General features: G+C 42.7%; 1 protein-coding gene across 3 annotated transcripts in view; it reads left to right on the forward strand.

Annotated features, from left to right (window-relative positions):
- The first annotated feature begins 6,138 nt into the window (after window positions 1–6,138).
- The window catches only part of ndst3 (N-deacetylase/N-sulfotransferase (heparan glucosaminyl) 3), a 45,140-nt gene continuing 32,943 nt past the window's right edge, over window positions 6,139–18,335 (forward strand). For 2 of the 3 annotated variants that reach the window (XM_086211550.1, XM_086211549.1), the window contains exons 1-2: window positions 6,140–6,394; window positions 8,096–9,358. In XM_086211550.1, the coding sequence (XP_086067676.1) occupies window positions 8,360–9,358 (999 nt within the window). In that variant the 5' untranslated portion in view covers window positions 6,140–6,394; window positions 8,096–8,359. Of the gene's footprint in view, window positions 6,395–8,095; window positions 9,359–18,335 lie in introns of all 3 variants that reach the window. The other variant, XM_086211551.1, reaches the window with a different exon arrangement.

Raw genomic sequence — 18,335 nt, forward strand, 5'->3', positions numbered from 1 at the left:
AAATATTATGAGGCTAAACACTAAATAGACCCAAAAAATTCATTTTGTTTGAATGTTTTGTTGAAAAAAACTGTCGACTATTTGAAATTTATTCACAACTGCGATGAAAACTTCCAGAATGTGGATAAAACTGAAAAGACGAATTTACCCCCCCCCCCGGCAATCTCACTGGGTAACTTAAGGTAAAGTTAGTCTGACACCCCCCCCCCCCCATGTCAGAGGCGAAAGTCCATTCATTCCACGTAAATCTTTAAAAGCAAATATGAACTTTCAATTTTTAAAAAAGGCAACACAGTGCCAACAGCTGGGCGCTTCAGTTTTGTAAACAAATGTTGCTCAGACGGGTGTAAATAATATATTTTTTTGGACTATTTTCAACTGTGGATTTAGTTTGCAGCAGCAGGACAGGACCAGCTGAAAATACTCTAATGTCCATTTTCAAGGCAATGAAAGAACAGCGAGTGTCTATGGTTGTTGCCGAAGGAATAACACTGCTTCTATTTTACAATAAATCAAATAAAATCATTCATTCAGCCACTGAAAGAATGAGATCGTTGCTGCATGTAGCCAGCTTTTCTGGACCGATGCTCCCTCATGCTGACATTACACTGAGAGTGTAGTTGTAGGACTCTGGTACAGCCATAGAGAAGACAGGCGATGGGAGTGGTCGGAATCAAGCCCCGCCTCCTCCTTCGTGACTTACTGCCAATAGCAATAATAATAGTGGTATTTCCAGCAACTTATTGATAACATTAGATGAGATTGAGAGAACCACTGGAAGCAAACTAATACAAAAGAAAACAAATCTTTTTACACTTGCTGAAGGTGGTTTTGGCCTTAGATGGAATTAGACGGACATCTTCTTTGTTACCGCCGCGTGTCGAGTCATTTATACCGCCATCTGCTGATAAAAGTACACATTGCTTTGCCTTTAGCTGCATTACTTTTCCTTTTTTGCGAGATATCCAAAGGTTGCTCAAAATTTGTTTGACAATAACATACAAATGTGACTACTCCAATCAAAACCTGTATGGATTTATGTTCTCGTGTGACATCAGAGGCATTTATGCGCCGCAATCTCATTCTGAACAGAGATTACTTTTTGAATTAGGAGGTTGTGGAAGTTTAATTTTTGCATAAACAGAAAAACTTTGCAACATCCGTCCTGTGGGTCAAATAAGAAAAATGCTCTCATCCCTGAGTGCATCTGCACCAACAAAATAGGATTTTTGTTAAACCAGTTGTTGCATATCACTATTAATGGCTCATTTGTATTTTGTTTTGTTTTTACCACAAAATTTAGAGTAGAATTTTGTCATACGGAACACTGTGGACTCATTTGAGGGGATTTATATTCAGTCACAACACTGACATTTCCCCAAAATCCTTCCTGTCACATTCTCAAGTTCACACTCACCACACTGATAAGATATGCTGATGCACACATGCACACACTCTTACACACCCATCAAGTGTGCATGGAAGTGTGGCTGTGAGTGACTATTACAAGTCAGCAGTTTTGCTCTTGCTCAAAATTGCTCTTGCACTCCAGGATATTTCTAATTTCCTATTAAACATCATTAGCCTTGCATGATTATGCATGGAGACCTTGGACATGCACATACACACATCCGCTCACATAATACACACATGTATGCACCATTTCTCTCCGTCAAAGACAAGCACACCAAGTTCGCACTGCGTGACTGCCCATGTGATGCTCATCCTTGGCCTCCATTTCATTAGACAGGGGCTGAGTGAGCTATTCTGGGAGAGAACCGTAACTCTTTGTTGGTTGCTCAGCTGAAGAGACGTCTCCAATAGCAACTGAGACCTATGGCCTCCCCCCGTGGCGTCCAGCTCTCCTACTTGTTTTTATGATGCGTCCATGTCTGTCCACTGTGTGTTTGTACAGGTTTCTTCCTCTGTGTGTGTGTGTGTGTGTGTGTGTGTGTGTGTGTGTGTGTGTATGTATGTATACTTGTATATTTGATATGTGCTTGCATGTTTACAGATGAAACAGGACGCAATCTATCACTCACAGGTCAATAACAGTGGCACGCAGCGAAGGATGAACACGTTAGTGTCAGTTGCAGACGAGGGAGATGAGCAGAGGAGTGGAGTGATGTGACTGCTATTGATTCTGCCTGGTAATTACAGCGCGATTTATTACCCCAGAAGATGGTGGGAGGGAGAGAGAGACACAGAGAGAAGCTATCATATTTAGTTTGGGGTTGTAAGTCAGGTTTTTGGCGAGAGTGAACAAGGTCAGAGAGAGAAAGAAATAGATCATTTTACTCCTCATTCACTTGAGTGTTGCATGAGCTGATCGCTGCTGTGCTTCCTGATACCCCTGGCCCCCCCGCCTCATCCTTTCTCTCTGTCTTAGGTTCTTTTTTGAAATCCTCATATGCCTATATCACACTCAACAGAGGCATGTCTGTTTACTTAAACACTCCTTCATTTAGCCAGTCTGTGCATGATAGCGCCTTTTTGTCTGTCAGAAGCATCGCTTGCAATCACTGCTGAGATTAAAGGTTGATATGATATGAAATGAAAGTGCTCTCTGTCAGTCTTGTGAGTCTTTGTGGCTTGTAATAGAGTGGCAGTGTTGGGTTGTTTACAGAGATGTGTGGGCGTTAAGCATGATCTTGTGGGCATGTGTGCGAATTTATGTGTGTTTCCGTTTGTGTGGAGGCAATATTGTTCCTGAATATGTTCAAATAAAAAAAAAAACAACACCTCTGTTTTGTTTGGCTAACCACATCCTGTCTTTCAATGAGTCACACAGAAAAACACACTTACCAAAATACTATAGTATGAACCTTCTTATGTCAGGCTGTTGTTGTCATTCAGTCTTTTATACCAGTGAATACCAGTGAAAAGTAATGCGCTATATATATATTTACATATATATATATATATATATATATATATATATATGTGTGTGTGTGTGTGTGTGTGTGTGTGTGTGTTGGGACATGTGTTGGTACTATTTATCTATTCAAAGTATGACAAAAAAAATCCCTTGTTTTGATGTATAATCCCTGGAAACATGGGAATTTTCTTGAAAATTCTTTAAATTACTTCCCAATCATTTTTGAAGTCACTTTTTTTTTACCACATTAACACAATTAAGGGATATCTTTCCTTTCTTTCTTTCTTTCTTTGCCACACAGAGGACACACATTGTTTGGAAATTAAGAGAAGTTTATTTTATTCTTAGAATATCACAGAAATACACATTTGCAAGATACAAACATAATCAGAGAGCAACATAAATGGATGTGCCTATTTTTCAATAAAATCATGGAAAATGAGTAAAAACTGCAAAAAAAAAATTGTGTACTCTAGTGTTTATTGTGATTATTTTTCATGTTTTTTTCTTGTTCTCACTATTTTGAATTGAATGAATAAATCCATAAAATAAATACTGAATTAACCAGACTTTGGTCTTTGTTAAAGCATCAGACAGAGCAGGCCTGCTGGAAGAGTTTCACGTTATAGTTGTGGATCGATTTCATGAGAATGAGAAGTTTATCTGGGACTGTTAAATAAAGCCTACATTTGATATTATTCATGGAAGAGAGCAATTTGCTGGTATACGTTGCTATGGTAATGCTGCTACTGGCAGGATTCCAGTAATAGATTGATTTGGCTCTGGTTATTCTATACACTGCTGAACCAAAGATAGAGGGAGCGAAACACTGTCTCTCACCGTGCATGTGCACATACATGTTTGTGCTGTGTAAGAGTATCTTTGCCTTATCAATCTGTGAGCGCTGTATTGACTGGCCAAAAGATATTTCCTCTAATGTGCTTGGCGGGGGGGGGGGGGGGGGGGTGGACTAAAGCTTTCACTTAGCCTCCAAGCTCTTAAGAGAACATCTATCTATCAACATTTCCAGGCATGGGGAGGGGTGGTCAGGATCAGGTAGGTGGTTCGATCTCACACACAGTCATACGAAGGAACCGGAATCATTAAAATAGCAACAGCAGCGAGAAGCAAAAGCTCAGGCATGTTGTTGTTGTTGACACTGTGGGAGGCAAAAAGCTGATGCATCTCAGAGAGAGCTGCGAGTTTAGATCCTGAGCTTCCGGGAAACAGACAGCAGTATCATTATCAGAGAGCCAGGGGTTCGGGTCCAGAGTGTGTTGTCAGTATATGCAACAATGTGTCCACTGTTTGGTTCTTAATTGGGTGGCTATGGCATCAACATTAGACTGAGTGCCTCCTGCCCTGACTCCCGGGATGATGTGATGCATCACCATGATAATGTCTTTGGCTGTTTTTACACTCTAGCTCCATTTGCTCTCTTCAGACCTGGCACGGGACTACAGACTCACAGAGCCACAATTAGCTCTCAGCAGGGAGAGAGGAGAGGGGGGATCAGTCACTCCTCCTCTCTTATCTCTCACTTAACAAAAGCCTCTGATGAAGACAACAAGCATGCTCCCTCCCTCCCTCTCTCTCTCTCTCTCTCTCTCTCTCTCTCCCTCTCTATTTTGCTCCCTCATTTGTCTCAGGCTCTCCTCTGTTGAGAGTCAGAGTGCTTGTTGAACATGGCAACTCTGACACTTTTCATATGTCTAGTCTTTTGTTTTGTGTGCTTTTACATGTGTCTATGTGTTTGTGTGTGCGTGTGTGTGAGGTAGAGAGAGAGATTGAGAGAGAGAGAGAGAGGGAGAGAGATAGAGAGAGAGAGAGAGAGAGAGAGGACATCCATAAGTGTATTGTCGTGTTTTGTGCTGTTGTATCCTGGCTTGTGCATGAGTGTGTGTGTGTGTGTGTGTGTGTGTGTGGCAATGACCACCTCTGTAATTATGTTAGGTTTTTCAGGCACCTCACATGGTTACACCCCCCCCCCCCCCACACACACACACACACACTGTTGTCTGTTCAGTTTTGAGTTTTCATTCCTGGCTTATTGTCTACACCCCAGCAGAAGTGGCTCTCAGCTTGTAATGTGGAGGAAATGGGTGAACAGCATCTCTAATTACACTTCACCCACTGACACTAATTTACATACAAACACAATCACGTTCCAATTCAAACCTTCATTATCTGTGGTTTTCATTCTGTAGGGCATGATATTCTGGCTGGTGTATTTCTTTCAGGCTCTGTTTCTCAGCTCAGCTTCTCAGTCATTACGTTAACGGAGGGACGCAAATGGGGACATTTCCGCTGGAATGTCTCCAGTTTTCAAATGAAATAAAAGGGCAAGCAAAAGTAACATGTTCCATGGTGCCGTGTGAATACATGTCTGGTTTTGTGTGTGCTAGGGGCCCTCGTGCATGAAGTTAACCCACGATCAGGATCACAAACTGTGCTGAGCTCTCTAACTTCTTTTCCTTATTTTCTGAACTGGTTGGATTCCCTTAAAAGAGAAACCTAATGCGCCCACTCTAAATAAGCTCTATTGTATGGCCATTACAATGTGAATGGGGGGCCCACCAGCTCTATTGAGAGGTGCATGAGAGAGTGTGTGTCAGAGCAAATAGGTTAGAGAGATTGATGAACTGGTGCGAAGGGAAAAGAGAACACCTAATCGAGTTAAAACACTATATGAAAGACAAGCGATGTCTGGCTGATGGACAGTAGTGGTGGGCACAGTGGGGCTGATTCAAATGTGTGTGTGCGCGTGTGCAATGACCATGCATGCCTGAGTGTATTTTGAACAGTTGAATGTCTGAAATGTCTTGCATCCATTCCCATGTCGAAATTTCCCTTCTCCTCCTTGCTTCCCTTCATCCTTGAGTAAACTTGTGCAAGAAGCGAGAGAGAATCAGCAAGGCGCGCCATTAACTGGCACCGGTGCGTATCCGCCTGTGACACATCCTCATCCGACTAACACCAACTAACGGGCCGTGAGCTCTTAACGGGACCGTGATCGCTGGTGCCCGGGAAAAAGGCTGTTTGTGTCAGTCAAGCCTGAGCCCCCTCCCATTCTTTTCCTTCTATCTCTCCCTCTCTCTCCCGCTCCCTCGCTCGCCTCCACTCGTGTAGGCGCTTTTATACCAGGGCATTTACGCACGGCAGTCAGTCGTTAACGGGCAGCCTGACATCGGTGCTCTTCCTGCCTAATCTCCACCTTCAACGCAGAGATAAAGGGACAAGTGCGCATCGCGGGGAGAGAGAGGGAAGACAGCGGGGGAGAGGAGGGAAAAAGAGGAATGACGAAAGGGGGAGGAGAGCGGATCATTCCGGCTGGCTGCCCCTGCTGCTCTAGTGGAGGGTAGAGAGAGGAGATGGCACAAGGCTTCAGCATCCATAACACACGGGAGAGGTGCGCCACCGAGACCGGAGCCCCAGACCCACCCGAAGCTGCATCCCACTCACCGCTCTCCCGTCCAACCTCCTCCCCTAGCAGCAGCGCCTCAGCTCCGATACGAGGTAAGTGAGCGAGCCGGTGCTTCACACCAGGAGATGTAAAACTCCCCGGAATTTACCTGCCGGTAGTTTCGGATAATCGGGATGTTAATTCTCCTCTTTTGCTTTTGTTCTCTTACTTTTGATGGAGATGTTACAAAAAACGCAGATTTTTAAACTGTTTTCTCCCCCGACACCCCCCCCCCCAGTTTTTAAGTTTTATTAATTGCTCTACACCACAGTATCCCACCGTCAGTCGTTTGTATTTATTTTCATTTTAAACCTTTTTAGTAACTTAAATGATGATTATTTAAATCAATATGAACTCTTAAATGACATACAGCTCCCTCTATTTTGAGAATCTTTGTTTTTTATTTTAAAAACACAAAATTAAAATGGTTCAAACCTATGGACGCAGCTCGTAGATGCATCGAAGATCCTTCTGTTGGCCTGGAATTTGAAGTTTCTAATACATAATGTATAGTCATTTAATCAGCTTAACTGCTGAACTTCCAGGCACTCAGTCTCTTGTGCTCATCCAATCTCAGCGCCCCCGTGTGGCCCCTAATAGTGAGATACACGAATAGTAACAGGTTAACCCAGTACTTAAAATAAGTGTGTCACTTTAAGAGCTTTTAAACACTGATTTTAATGAATTTCATACGACTGTGCATTAATGCTCCTCATCTCTTTAAAATGAGGGAATAATTCTGTCAACATCATAACCAATCCCGACTGCGAAGGAAGAATTTAAGAGTATTATTTTACTTATTAAAGAAACCAATACTTTTCACTGTGTTAGTATAGATAGAACCCCCCCCCCCCACACACACACACACACACAAACACACACACACACATGCACCACCACCCTTTTCATTTTCTGGTGTAAGGAATATAAGTGAAGTCCCTCCCCTATGACCTTCTCTTGCGTGTGTTCTCTGAAGGCGAGAAGGATGGGGAACGTGAGGAAAGACTGTTGATATTCAAACAGACAGAGTGAGAGAAAGATAGCAAGAGAGTGGTAGAGTGAGGAATGGAGAGAAACGAAAGAGAGAGAGAGAGAGAGGCAATGGGATCTTTTCTTCTCCCTGGCTCCCGGCACATACATTAAGATGCTAATCCTGGTCTTTTTTGTCTCTTTCTATAATTCATTGCATTTTGTTCCTCTCTCTGCTCGTTCTCTTTGTCTCTCTTTTTTCTTGCACTTTCTCTGGCTCTCCATTTCCTCTTCTGTACTGTCATGGGTTCCCTCCAGATTAGCGCTCTTGGCAAAAGGATTCCAACTCTAATTTTGTGGTATTTCAGATGATTAGGTTCAGAAATAGGACAGAAGTGCACAGAGTTTGGTGCAATTAGAGGAATTCTCTGTAGAGCTTCATGGGACTGATTAGTTGAGCGCCCATCCTCCTCCCAACACACTATCATATTAACACACTAACAGCTGGTGTTTATTTGTGAGGACTGACTTGTGTTGTGCTTTTAACTGTGATGTCACTTTGTGTGTGTGTGTGTGCGCAAGGGGTTGGATAAGCCCTAAGGATGCAAGTTGTTTTCAATCAGATCTGTAGTTACCAGCTGTGCCCTCACTTTCCCCAGGGTGGCACAACCTACACACCCATGAGCACACACATGCAGCCAGCTAATGCACACTGTTCAACCTTCTCCAGCAAATTCACTCTTTCTTCTTGTCTGCTTGTCCCCCTCTTTTCTTTCTTTCTTCAGACAATCATTACTCTCTCCATCTCAGCATGTGATTCCACGGTGACAATCAGAAGGAGAGACCTTGGCTGCTTTTTCTCAATGAAGATCTTTGTTCGCCGACATCCAGCACAGCTCTCCACTCTCCCTGCCATGGTGACATGACACACCCCTGAGTGGCTTTGCTCCTTTTTTCCACACATCTCTTGGGCACACAAAGCGGTGTACACTCTCCAGGCTTCAGCAAACTCAAAAAGGCATCTCCTACACACACTTCCCCAGTTCGTGATGACGGTGGCCGTGCGATTCCGACGCCACTTACGTCGGCTCCTGCTCCTGCTGGCCTCTTGCTGTCTCCTCTCTCTTCTCCTGTCTGCCTACTTCCTGTTTACAAACTCCTCCCCTTCCATGCAACTTGGACAGTCTCCTGAACCGGCCTGCTCCCAGCCACTCTCCATGTCCCCGTACCGCCAACTCCCATACCCGTATCCCCCGAATCCTCCACACACACATGTCCACACTGACCAGGTAGTGCTGGTGCTGGTGGAGTCCCAGTACTCTCAGTTGGGTCAGGACATCGTGGCTATTTTGGAGTCAGCACACTTCCAGTTCCGCATGGAAATTGCCTCAGGAAAGGGCGACCTCCCGCCGCTGACAGAAAAGGGCCGCGGACGCTACTCCCTCATCATTTATGAGAACCTGCTAAAGTATGCCCATGCAGACACATGGAACAGACAGCTGTTGCATCAGTACTGCACTGAGTACAGAGTGGGGATCATAGGTTTCTACCGCTCTACTGAGAACTCGCCACCTATCCTCAAACTCAGAGGCTTCCCGCTGGTGCTCAGGACCAACCAGGCGCTGTGGGACTGCTGTGTGGTGTCTAGCTCTCCTATCCTCCACCTAACCAAGCCTGGCACAGACCTCGGGGCCTTACCTGGAGAGGACTGGACCTCTTTTTCCTCCAATCACTCCACTTACCAGGCTGTACTGCATGCACGTTCCAAGGAGGGAACAGGAGCAGGTAGTGGTGATAATCCAGGACCTGGCTTCAGTCTGGGCCTACAGGCCACTGTTGTACAGGACATGGGACTGTATGATGGTGTGAGGAGGGTGTTTTTTGGCCAGGGACTCAGCTACTGGCTCCACAGACTCATCCTGGTGGACGCCATCTCCTACCTCACCGACAGGAAGCTTATTTTGGGTCTGGACCGGCACATACTGGTGGATATAGATGACATTTTTGTGGGGAAGGAGGGGACACGCATGAACGCCAAGGATGTGAAGGTATTTGGGGAGATGGGAGTGTGATAATATGGCTTAGAGTGTGATAGAGGGGATGAATTCCTTCCTGTTTGGGGTGTTCGATTAGATTCGTTGTTCTGCTCTCAACTTCAAAAACTGTTAAATGATGGCTATGAAGTGTAAGCGAAGATAAGACATGTACTTATTTAGCACTTTAGCAGGAGTGAGTTCCAGATTATTTTAACTTGAGCTCAGGTGGATTGAGGGGCTATTTGGGAAAGATCCTTCATGTGTGTGTGCGTGTTTGTGTGTGTTTGTGTGTACTTGGTTTTTGTTATCTGTTGGAGACCTTTTCTAGTATAAACACTAACCTTATCAGGACCCCTAGCCCTCATGGGGACCAAAGACTGGTCCTAATGCAGCAGAACTTAATTCATGAACACCTGATCAAAGTTAGAGTGAAGGTGTAAATTGCAGTTAGCTTGAGGTTGAGGTTAGGCATCAGTTGGTTAGGGTTAGGATTAAGATTAGGGCTTGGGTTAGGATATTCACATGAATGGAAGTCAATGGAATGTCCTAATAAGGATAGTTACGCAAACCTGTGTGTGTGTCTCTATGTCTGTCTGTCTGTCTGTCTGTCTGTCTGTCTGTGTGTAAAGCATATGTCCTAGGGTACAGCGAGAGAGTGTTTATCTTAAATGGAAGTTTAGCCAAAAGTAAAGAGGCCATTTAAGGGAACAAAGACCTGATGTGAAAGAAGGAGAGAGGAGGGGTGAGAGCCAGAGAGAGTGAATGAGCCAGTGAAAAGATGAATGGCACTTATTCCTCTTTTCCCACGTTCCTCCTCTTAGGCAAACTAAAGGAGTCAGCCGTGCAGCCCGCCTCTCAAGACTGCTATTGTTTCAACACACACGCTTGCATGAGCACATATATGTACACACAGAAGTGAACTTCCACGCACATACACACGCACATAGAAACACTGTATTTGCACAAACTTGGGTACAAATTTAATTGCATTTTTAAGGGATTAAAAAAAAGGGTTTTAGGGGTAGGAATTTAGTCAGAAATGTGTGTAGGCTTAGTCAGGGTTTTAGATGTGAGAGTGTGTTTTATGTGTGTTCTCCTCCCTGAGACAGATGAGATTTATGCAGCCTTGTGGTGATGTACATGAGCTAAGACCAGAAGTGCCTGTCTATGTCAGCGCAGCCACAGATATAGGCAAGTGTTTGTATATGTGTGTGTGTGTGTCTGTGTAGGTGTTTTCTGAATCACTACTTTCGATTAGAATGTCATTTTCTGTCAATAACTGACACCTGTCCTGCCAGGCACTAAAAAAATGAACAGCCACCTGTCCACAGCTGAAGCTTTTGGGGGAGGGAAGAGGAAACTGAGAAACAGGAGGTGGTGAAGTGGAGAGGAATTCCACCGTTGAATATAAAAAAGATTCTTGTATCCAAAAAAAAGGGATAAAAGAGTGTATATTCACACATAAACAGTCTCTCTTTCTCTCTCTCACAGACACACACACACACACACGCGCACGCAAAGTCATGTACGCTCACAAAATGAGCACACAAGCTCTCTCTAGTTAGAGTTTTCATTTTAAGTCTGCCTGACTCTTCAGCTTTGTTGCATAAATATACATGAGGATGAAGCAGTGCTGTAACAGAAGGACAGGGAGATGGGGATGGAGGAAGAGGTCGAGAGAGGGAGATGGAGACGGAGAGAGAGATAGAGTGAGGGGCAGAAAAAGAGAGATTGATGCCATTTGAAACACTCCTACCACGTCTTTTCTTTCTCCTTCAGGATAGTTGGCAATTAAAGACTAGAGGAGGGGAAAAAAGACAAGGACCAAGGGAGGGGAAGGTGGTGTATGGTGCCTACGGGAAGAGCTTGCAACTAACTTTGTGCTTTCAGTGAGACAAAATGCTGAAGGGAAAAGGGGAGGCAGAGGGGAGATGGAGGGGGAGTAGAAATATGGTTAGTAGCATCTCCCTCCGACACCCCCAGAAATAAGCGAGCCTTCGGAAGAGGAGTTTTTAATTTCAACAAGGTCACTGGTGTGTATACATTAGTATTCATGTTCAAAAAACACATTCTCATGAGCCTGTTATGTCAAACATTCCCTATTGATGATCCTTCAAAGCTTTGCCATGAAGCTGTTTGATTAGCGAAACATGTCGGTTAGTTTCAGATAGGCGGATTGTCCCTCTGGAACAATGTCACTGAGAAGCCAAAGGATGACTCATATCAGATGACCGCCAGAACACATGCCAGACTTTTGTTAAAGTTGATATCTGGCAAGTTGGCCTTTGAAATTCAACAAATTTAAGCCCCAGAATCAAGAGCGATGAGCAGTCACTTTATGTTTAATACTCTAGGTAAACAATTTTGTTGGGCGGGTTAGAAAAACAAGGGGGAAAAATGAAAAAGCAGAATTCTACAAGGTATTGTTTGAGCCAGTAGGTCCTCGAGGCTTGAGGAAGGACAACGCAGGTGTGGCTGCTCCTAAATGAATAATCACATGACTCAGATAATGACATGACAGGTAAACACAGTGGTTGTATGAGATAATAAGAAATGTTGCCCTGAGAAGAATGTATCCAAAAACATGATGACCAAAACTTATTAAGATGATTAGAATAAAGATTTAAATTTACCAGTTATAATGACAAAAAAAAAAAAAAGTGAAATTGATCGGTGGAGCCACAAGTTTTAAAGCAGGGATGTCCAATTTTTTTTTTTCCTTTTGAGAGCCAAAAGTCAAACTAAATGGTGGACTGGGGGCCAAAAGTGAATATATTTTGTGTTGTTCAAATGCACGTTCTCTGTTTTAAAATGCTTTTAGATTTCATTATTATTTTTTGTATTGTTAATTTGGGCATTGATTTATTTTTCAACATCATCAGCCTGATGAAGAACCAAATTTTGATCCCAGGCCCCACTTTTGGCAGTCCAGTCCCCTCCTCGACCAAAGGTTGGACGGGAAATCATAAACTAAAGCTCACTATTCATGCAATTTAAGATTTATATTGTTTAAAATAGCCTGGGTGTGATGACGGCTGTGTTAGGTTAAATTTAGGTCAGTACAAAATAGCTCTTGGTCAATGGGCTTCATTTATATGGCACCCTCTCCACCCTAATGGTACTCAAAGCGCTTTATGGGGTTGCCTCGTTCATCTGCACACGCACACGCACGCATACACACACACACACACACACACACACACACACACACACACACACACACACACACACACACACACCAAGCACATGGACTATGAGGTGTTGGGGACTGAACCAGTAACCCTCTGATTACTACAGCTCCAGTACCTCCTGAGCCATGCTGTTTGTCCCATCGTGACGTTAGATTTTAATGTTTGGGGGGAAGTTTATCCTCACTTCCTCAACACATCTTTAAATATTTTATGTTTAATGGTCTAAAAATTATTCCAAATCTTTGAGCACTGCAGAAATGAGTTTGCAATAAACAAACATCAGTTTCTAGTTACACCACAGTTCAAATAAATTGCTGCAAAGGATTATGAATGACATACGCTCTCATGTTTAGTCCGTCAAAAAACAGATTGCGTGCTTTTAAGTTTCAGTTAGATTGTCAGAAATTCCTTCTTACCTCCATGAAAACCAACATTCATCTCTTGTTTTTCTAGAGAAGATGAGAGAGGTGAGACAGAGGGAGAGAAAGGCCAATTAAAATGCCACCCTCCTTCTCTCGGCACTCTTCATTAGTCTCACCCCACGAGTTCAACTGGTGACAAAAAATACAGACACCCCCTCTTGTCTGTGCACAAACGCGCACACTCACACACACACAGCGATATTTCCTCTATTAAAAATGATTCACATTGAGGCACCCCACCGATGACATTTCTCAAATGAGGGATGATGCCAGTCAAAAACTCCCATCAATGACTTGCGCATGCCAGTCCTTGTGTTTTTTAATTCATGCTGCTTTTTCCTCTCTTGGTTGTCATCAGGGAAGAAGCTGATTCCCAACACAGGTTCCCTCTCTATCACCTCCTTCAATATTCACCTTCTTCCTATTTGTATTCCTCCCCAAACCTCTTTCTTTAAACTCACTCTTACTTTTGTGCGTTATATTTAGTTAAAGTACACATTCCTACAGAGAAAGACATATTAACATGAACTAAGACATATGCTCACTTTCCTCATAGAATAGATTTTTGTTTAAAACAAGAGGAAGGTCTCTGCTTGGGGAAAAACAGTAAGATGGGAAATGAGAATCCTCCTGTTCTCTGAGTGGTTTGTGCTTTGATCTTATAGGAAATCTCCCCATATTTATATAGGAACAGTCCATCCATGCAGTCCTGAAAGGGTATAGGAGGCTAAGTCAGATTTTGATATTGAAAATCAAAAAGAAGAAGAAACAGCCAACCCCCCCCCCACACACACACACACAGACATAGCCCACTAGCCGCTGAATACCTTAGCTATAGTGAGCAACACTCTTAGCCATGCTTTGTCACTCGTGTAAACATACAAACTATGCATGTAAAGTGCTGCTGCAGAGCCGTTGCCGCTAGTTTTTGCTGAAAAAAGAAAAAAAAGGGGAAGTGCAGCTTTGAATTAGGCAAGAAAAAGACCAAGGGGTGTCGACAACCCTACCTGCTAACAATACTACAAAATGGTAGTTACAAGGTGGTGGCTATCAGGTGGAATAATTAATATTAATTAATTACTTACAATGAAGACAATCCCCCAGTTTTCATGAGGAATTTCAGGAGGTTAGAAGTGCACCCACTTCCACATCGTTGAAGTCATAACCATTTATCATAAACATTAACCTGACTGGTGGCACACATCAACCATTTTAATGTTAGCCATTAGCCGAGCTTGTTAAGCTATCATACTGCTAGAGGCTAATGGCTAATAATAACATAACTTCATGTGCAAGCTAGGCTACCAACTCTGCCCTCTGGAACCTTAATGAACAGTGGTTATTTAAAAATTTAACACAATTATTTGTCTGAGATTGATTTGTTTCCCTTAATGTCCTGGATTTAAGTTGAGAAACTATTTGATCAGCCTCGAAATACAGCAATGTGCCAAGTCATCAAACGCACCACCATAAAGGGTTCTAGCAAAGTACATACGGATGGATCAGACCGTTATGTGGCATTTGAAATGGTACAGAGTATTTTCCTGGATGTCAAGTCAGAAATTCTACAGTCGTATTGTTACCACCTAGGTTGTAGTGTTGATCTTTTGTAGCATTCATTAGCTTTGTAGTTCCAACATTTGTATTTATGCTTGAAACATCATAAAAGTTGTTTTCAAGGGCTGTGAAAGTTGTTTTTTTTAGCTTCTGAGTTTATTTACTGCATTTATCTGTCATGTAAAATCCGATTGGCCTTTGGCTGATGGAAGCCACTAACTGGCACTCTATCACAGAGCCGTCCGACTGATGAGGAGAGATCGTATGTGTGATAGAAGACACACAAGGCTTGTTCTCTTGTCCTCATGAGAACTTTGGTTCTCCCAATGACCTGAAACTGAAACCAGAAAGTGACTGCAGAAAATGGTAAAGGCTTCAATAAAGGTCTTTGGCTTAGCAGTCTGCAATTTATAGCGCAGCCCTACTTAGAGTAAATCTTTAGACCTAATTAAGTATGATGCATATTTCCCACTTAAGTCAATGGAACTGAGCTCACTTTACATCCATTTATCACTGTGCCAAAGACATAAACAGTGGAGAAAAGATCTGAAAAGCACTGGAGAGAGACAGGGAAATGTGAGAAAAGGAGCTTGCTTTTGGTCTACTCTTTCAGGAGGTTCAAACAAGTTCAGGCATCATTCATTCGTTACACCGTAGAGGCTGGCGTCCTTGATCAGGGGTATCAGGTGTCATGTCTTAATGTTATTTTTGACAAAGTTACAGGTGGGGATGGGGAGAATGGGATGACATATAAAACAACAAAGGAGAACAGCATGTAGCTCCCAGCGTGATGCTTCATTCCTGCCCTGGTCTGGACACTAAAGTGATCGCTGTCAGCCCCGCAGGCAGGAAGTTCCACAGTTACGCTGATTGATGAGTGAAAGGTTTCTTACCTTTCAGGGATTTTGCTTTGGGATGTCATTATCATGAATACTTCAAAGAAAGACTTCCTTCTTATCTTTTTTTGTAATTAATGATTCTCATCCTTCTCATTTTTATTCCAAATGAACTCTGAGAATATGTATTTTATTATTAATTAATTACAAAATCATTTGTGTGTGTGTGTGTGTGTGTGTGTGTGTGTGTGTGTGTGTGTGTGTGTGTGTGTGTGTGTGTGAGTGTGTTTAAACTCAAAATCCTTTAAGGACTTGCCAAATGGAATGTAGTGATGCCAAAGCAATCACAAGTACCTTGGATGGATAAATGCAAGTGAATAGATGATTTTGTGAAATGCTCCTATTTGACAAGACAGACTGGAAGTGAGACAGAGAAGAGAAGAGTAAGCAAAAGAAAGAGTGGCGCTAACTGGCAAAGTGTTCTTCCAGCTCATCAAATAAAGATACCTGACCCAGTTAAATGTGCTGGTCTAGTCTAGTTCATGGTACATGTGTACACACACATACACAAGCTGGTGTTGGACAATTCTGCGTGAGAGTTCAACCTCGTAACATGTGTCTAATTTTCTTGTTACGGTCGACACGCCTTTGAATCTGTTCACATAGAATTCAATGCAATTTCATTATTTTCTCATTACTTTTGTTATTTTGGACCTCCCAGCTAGACCTAAGGCTGTGAAAAAGAATAAAGGAAAGAAAAGAAACAGTTCAAAGGCGAGAATGACAGAATGGGGATATGGTAGAGAGGAGGTTGGTGTAAAGTGTTTGTGAAAGGCAATGAATGCCAGCTGTCCAGATGCCTGTCTCCCATCTGTTTGAACCCCAACATCTAGCTGGCACCTCTTCCAGTGCTTACCACGCACACACACACACACACTCACACACACACACACACACACACACACACACACACACACACACACACACACACACACACACACACTCACTCCCTCTCTCTCACGTACACACAAACAAAAACAAACTGGCATTGCTTCTGACATTCACAGTGTTAGGCAGCTGTGGGATTGGGCACAGAAATGAGGGCTATCGCTAACTGCTAATCCCAGTGTGTGTTTACCTTCATCACTAGGATTGTCAAGATCTCTCACACGCCACACAGTCCCTCCTCCCGCTAAACCCAATCCACCCTTTTTTCTTATACGGCCCATTTTAAAACCCGTCCCCGCTTTGACGGCAGATTGGCTCCGTGTTGCTCATAGGCCTCTTTACTCTCAGAGCCGCTGATGTTACCCTCAGAACAAACAGCAGGAGAGGAGTGCAATGTTGCTCCCAGTCAGTTGGAGTTTTGTCATTTTTGCTTGAGAGTGTCCCTTGATTTATCGCCGGGTGTAGCTCTGCCTCCTCCGTAATGATCCTTGGTCTTCCTCCTCAAAGGAACATTTCCAAGAAGAGTACTTTGTTTGATAGCAATGAATTGCCGGCTTTTCCTGTGACGGAAAACCCTCTGTGATAAGGGTTTTACAGATACTTTTACGTTTTTATTTCAGTGATTGCCTTTGTCAACCTATAAACAAACCTCTCTTTTCTTGAAGTTTTTCAAAAATCTCTGTAGTTTTAGATTATTTATTAGCTGCCATATCATTTTTTTAGATATAGAAGAATAATCAATTATATATATATATATATATACATATATATATATATATATCTTGAAGAAAATGTGGAAAAATGATGATCATTTAGAAAAATCTGGAAAAAGGCAACCTCTCAATGTTACACCCAGAAATACACCTAAAGCTGAACCAGTCAATTAAATGTTTTCTGTCTTATATATTCTGAATGGTTTGAAAGCCACTTTTCCAAGAGCGAAAGTGTTTAAAGCTCTCCTCGTTTGTTTGTTCCCCAGACATGTAGCATTTGAGAGTTGGCTGCAAAGCAAAAACCACATTAATGACATAATTGTCAAGTTAATAATATTATGTTTGCTTGGCTTGAATTTCCACAAAACATCCTGTGGCTTTTTTTTTTTAATTTAATTTTATTTCCAGAGCTTTTTCTGTCAGTTCTTTGACAACGTTTTAAAAATCTGCTCACTGGCGCAGTGAAGACACAATTTCCTTCCCCACAAAGAGACATAAAGGTAGCAAGACGTTCACGGTACCTCTGTGGCTCTTCTGTTTTTCTGCTATGCACGTTAGCTAGCAGAATACAAATGAGGCGATTAAACTAATTCGGTGCACACTTGGACAAAACACCTACGCCAACTCTCACAGATACCAACACACACGTTAATAATGCATTTTGACCAAATGCATCGATGAGCGTGTATTGAGTTAGAATGCAAAGTACTCGGCTACAAACTTAATTTAATTCTTTAGACTTTGTGTACACGCTTGCCTTTCAATGTGTGTGTGTGTGTGTGTGTGTGTGTGTGTGTGTGTGTGTGTGTGTGTGTGTGTGTGTGTGTGTGATGTAGGGGATGTCATAACAGAGCAGACAAGGGATCAGATTAGGGAGCTGTGCACATCTGTCAGCATGCAGCCTTCTTCAACACCATTAGATTAGTGCTAATGAAGACACTCTGTGCCTGTGTCTCTGTATTTGTTTGTTCCAGTGACATGCACACAAATAGACATACACACATATTCACACAGGAAAAGCTGAAAAGAGGGAGAGAAAGATAGGCTGCTTGGAAATGATCCTTTGCACTGACATCAACGGTTCATCTCATAAATCAGAGAGGGTTCCTGGGGATCGATTAAAAGCAGCCTGACAAACATTGGTAATAGAGATGTGGCGCTGAGCCCACCAGAAAGACCCGGCAGACTGAAATATATAGAGAATTATAAGACTTTGAGAAAGAAAAGAAAAAAAAACAAAAAACAAATTATAGGCGCAAACAGCAAGAAGTGCAATGATGGCAAGAAGATGAGTTGGGAGAGTTATAGAAAGAAAGAGAGCG

Source organism: Aulostomus chinensis, chromosome 8, assembly GCF_037954235.1.
Source record: "Aulostomus chinensis isolate RoL2024-O1b breed Wild chromosome 8, RoL_Achi_v1.0, whole genome shotgun sequence".
NCBI lineage: Eukaryota > Metazoa > Chordata > Actinopteri > Syngnathiformes > Aulostomidae > Aulostomus > Aulostomus chinensis.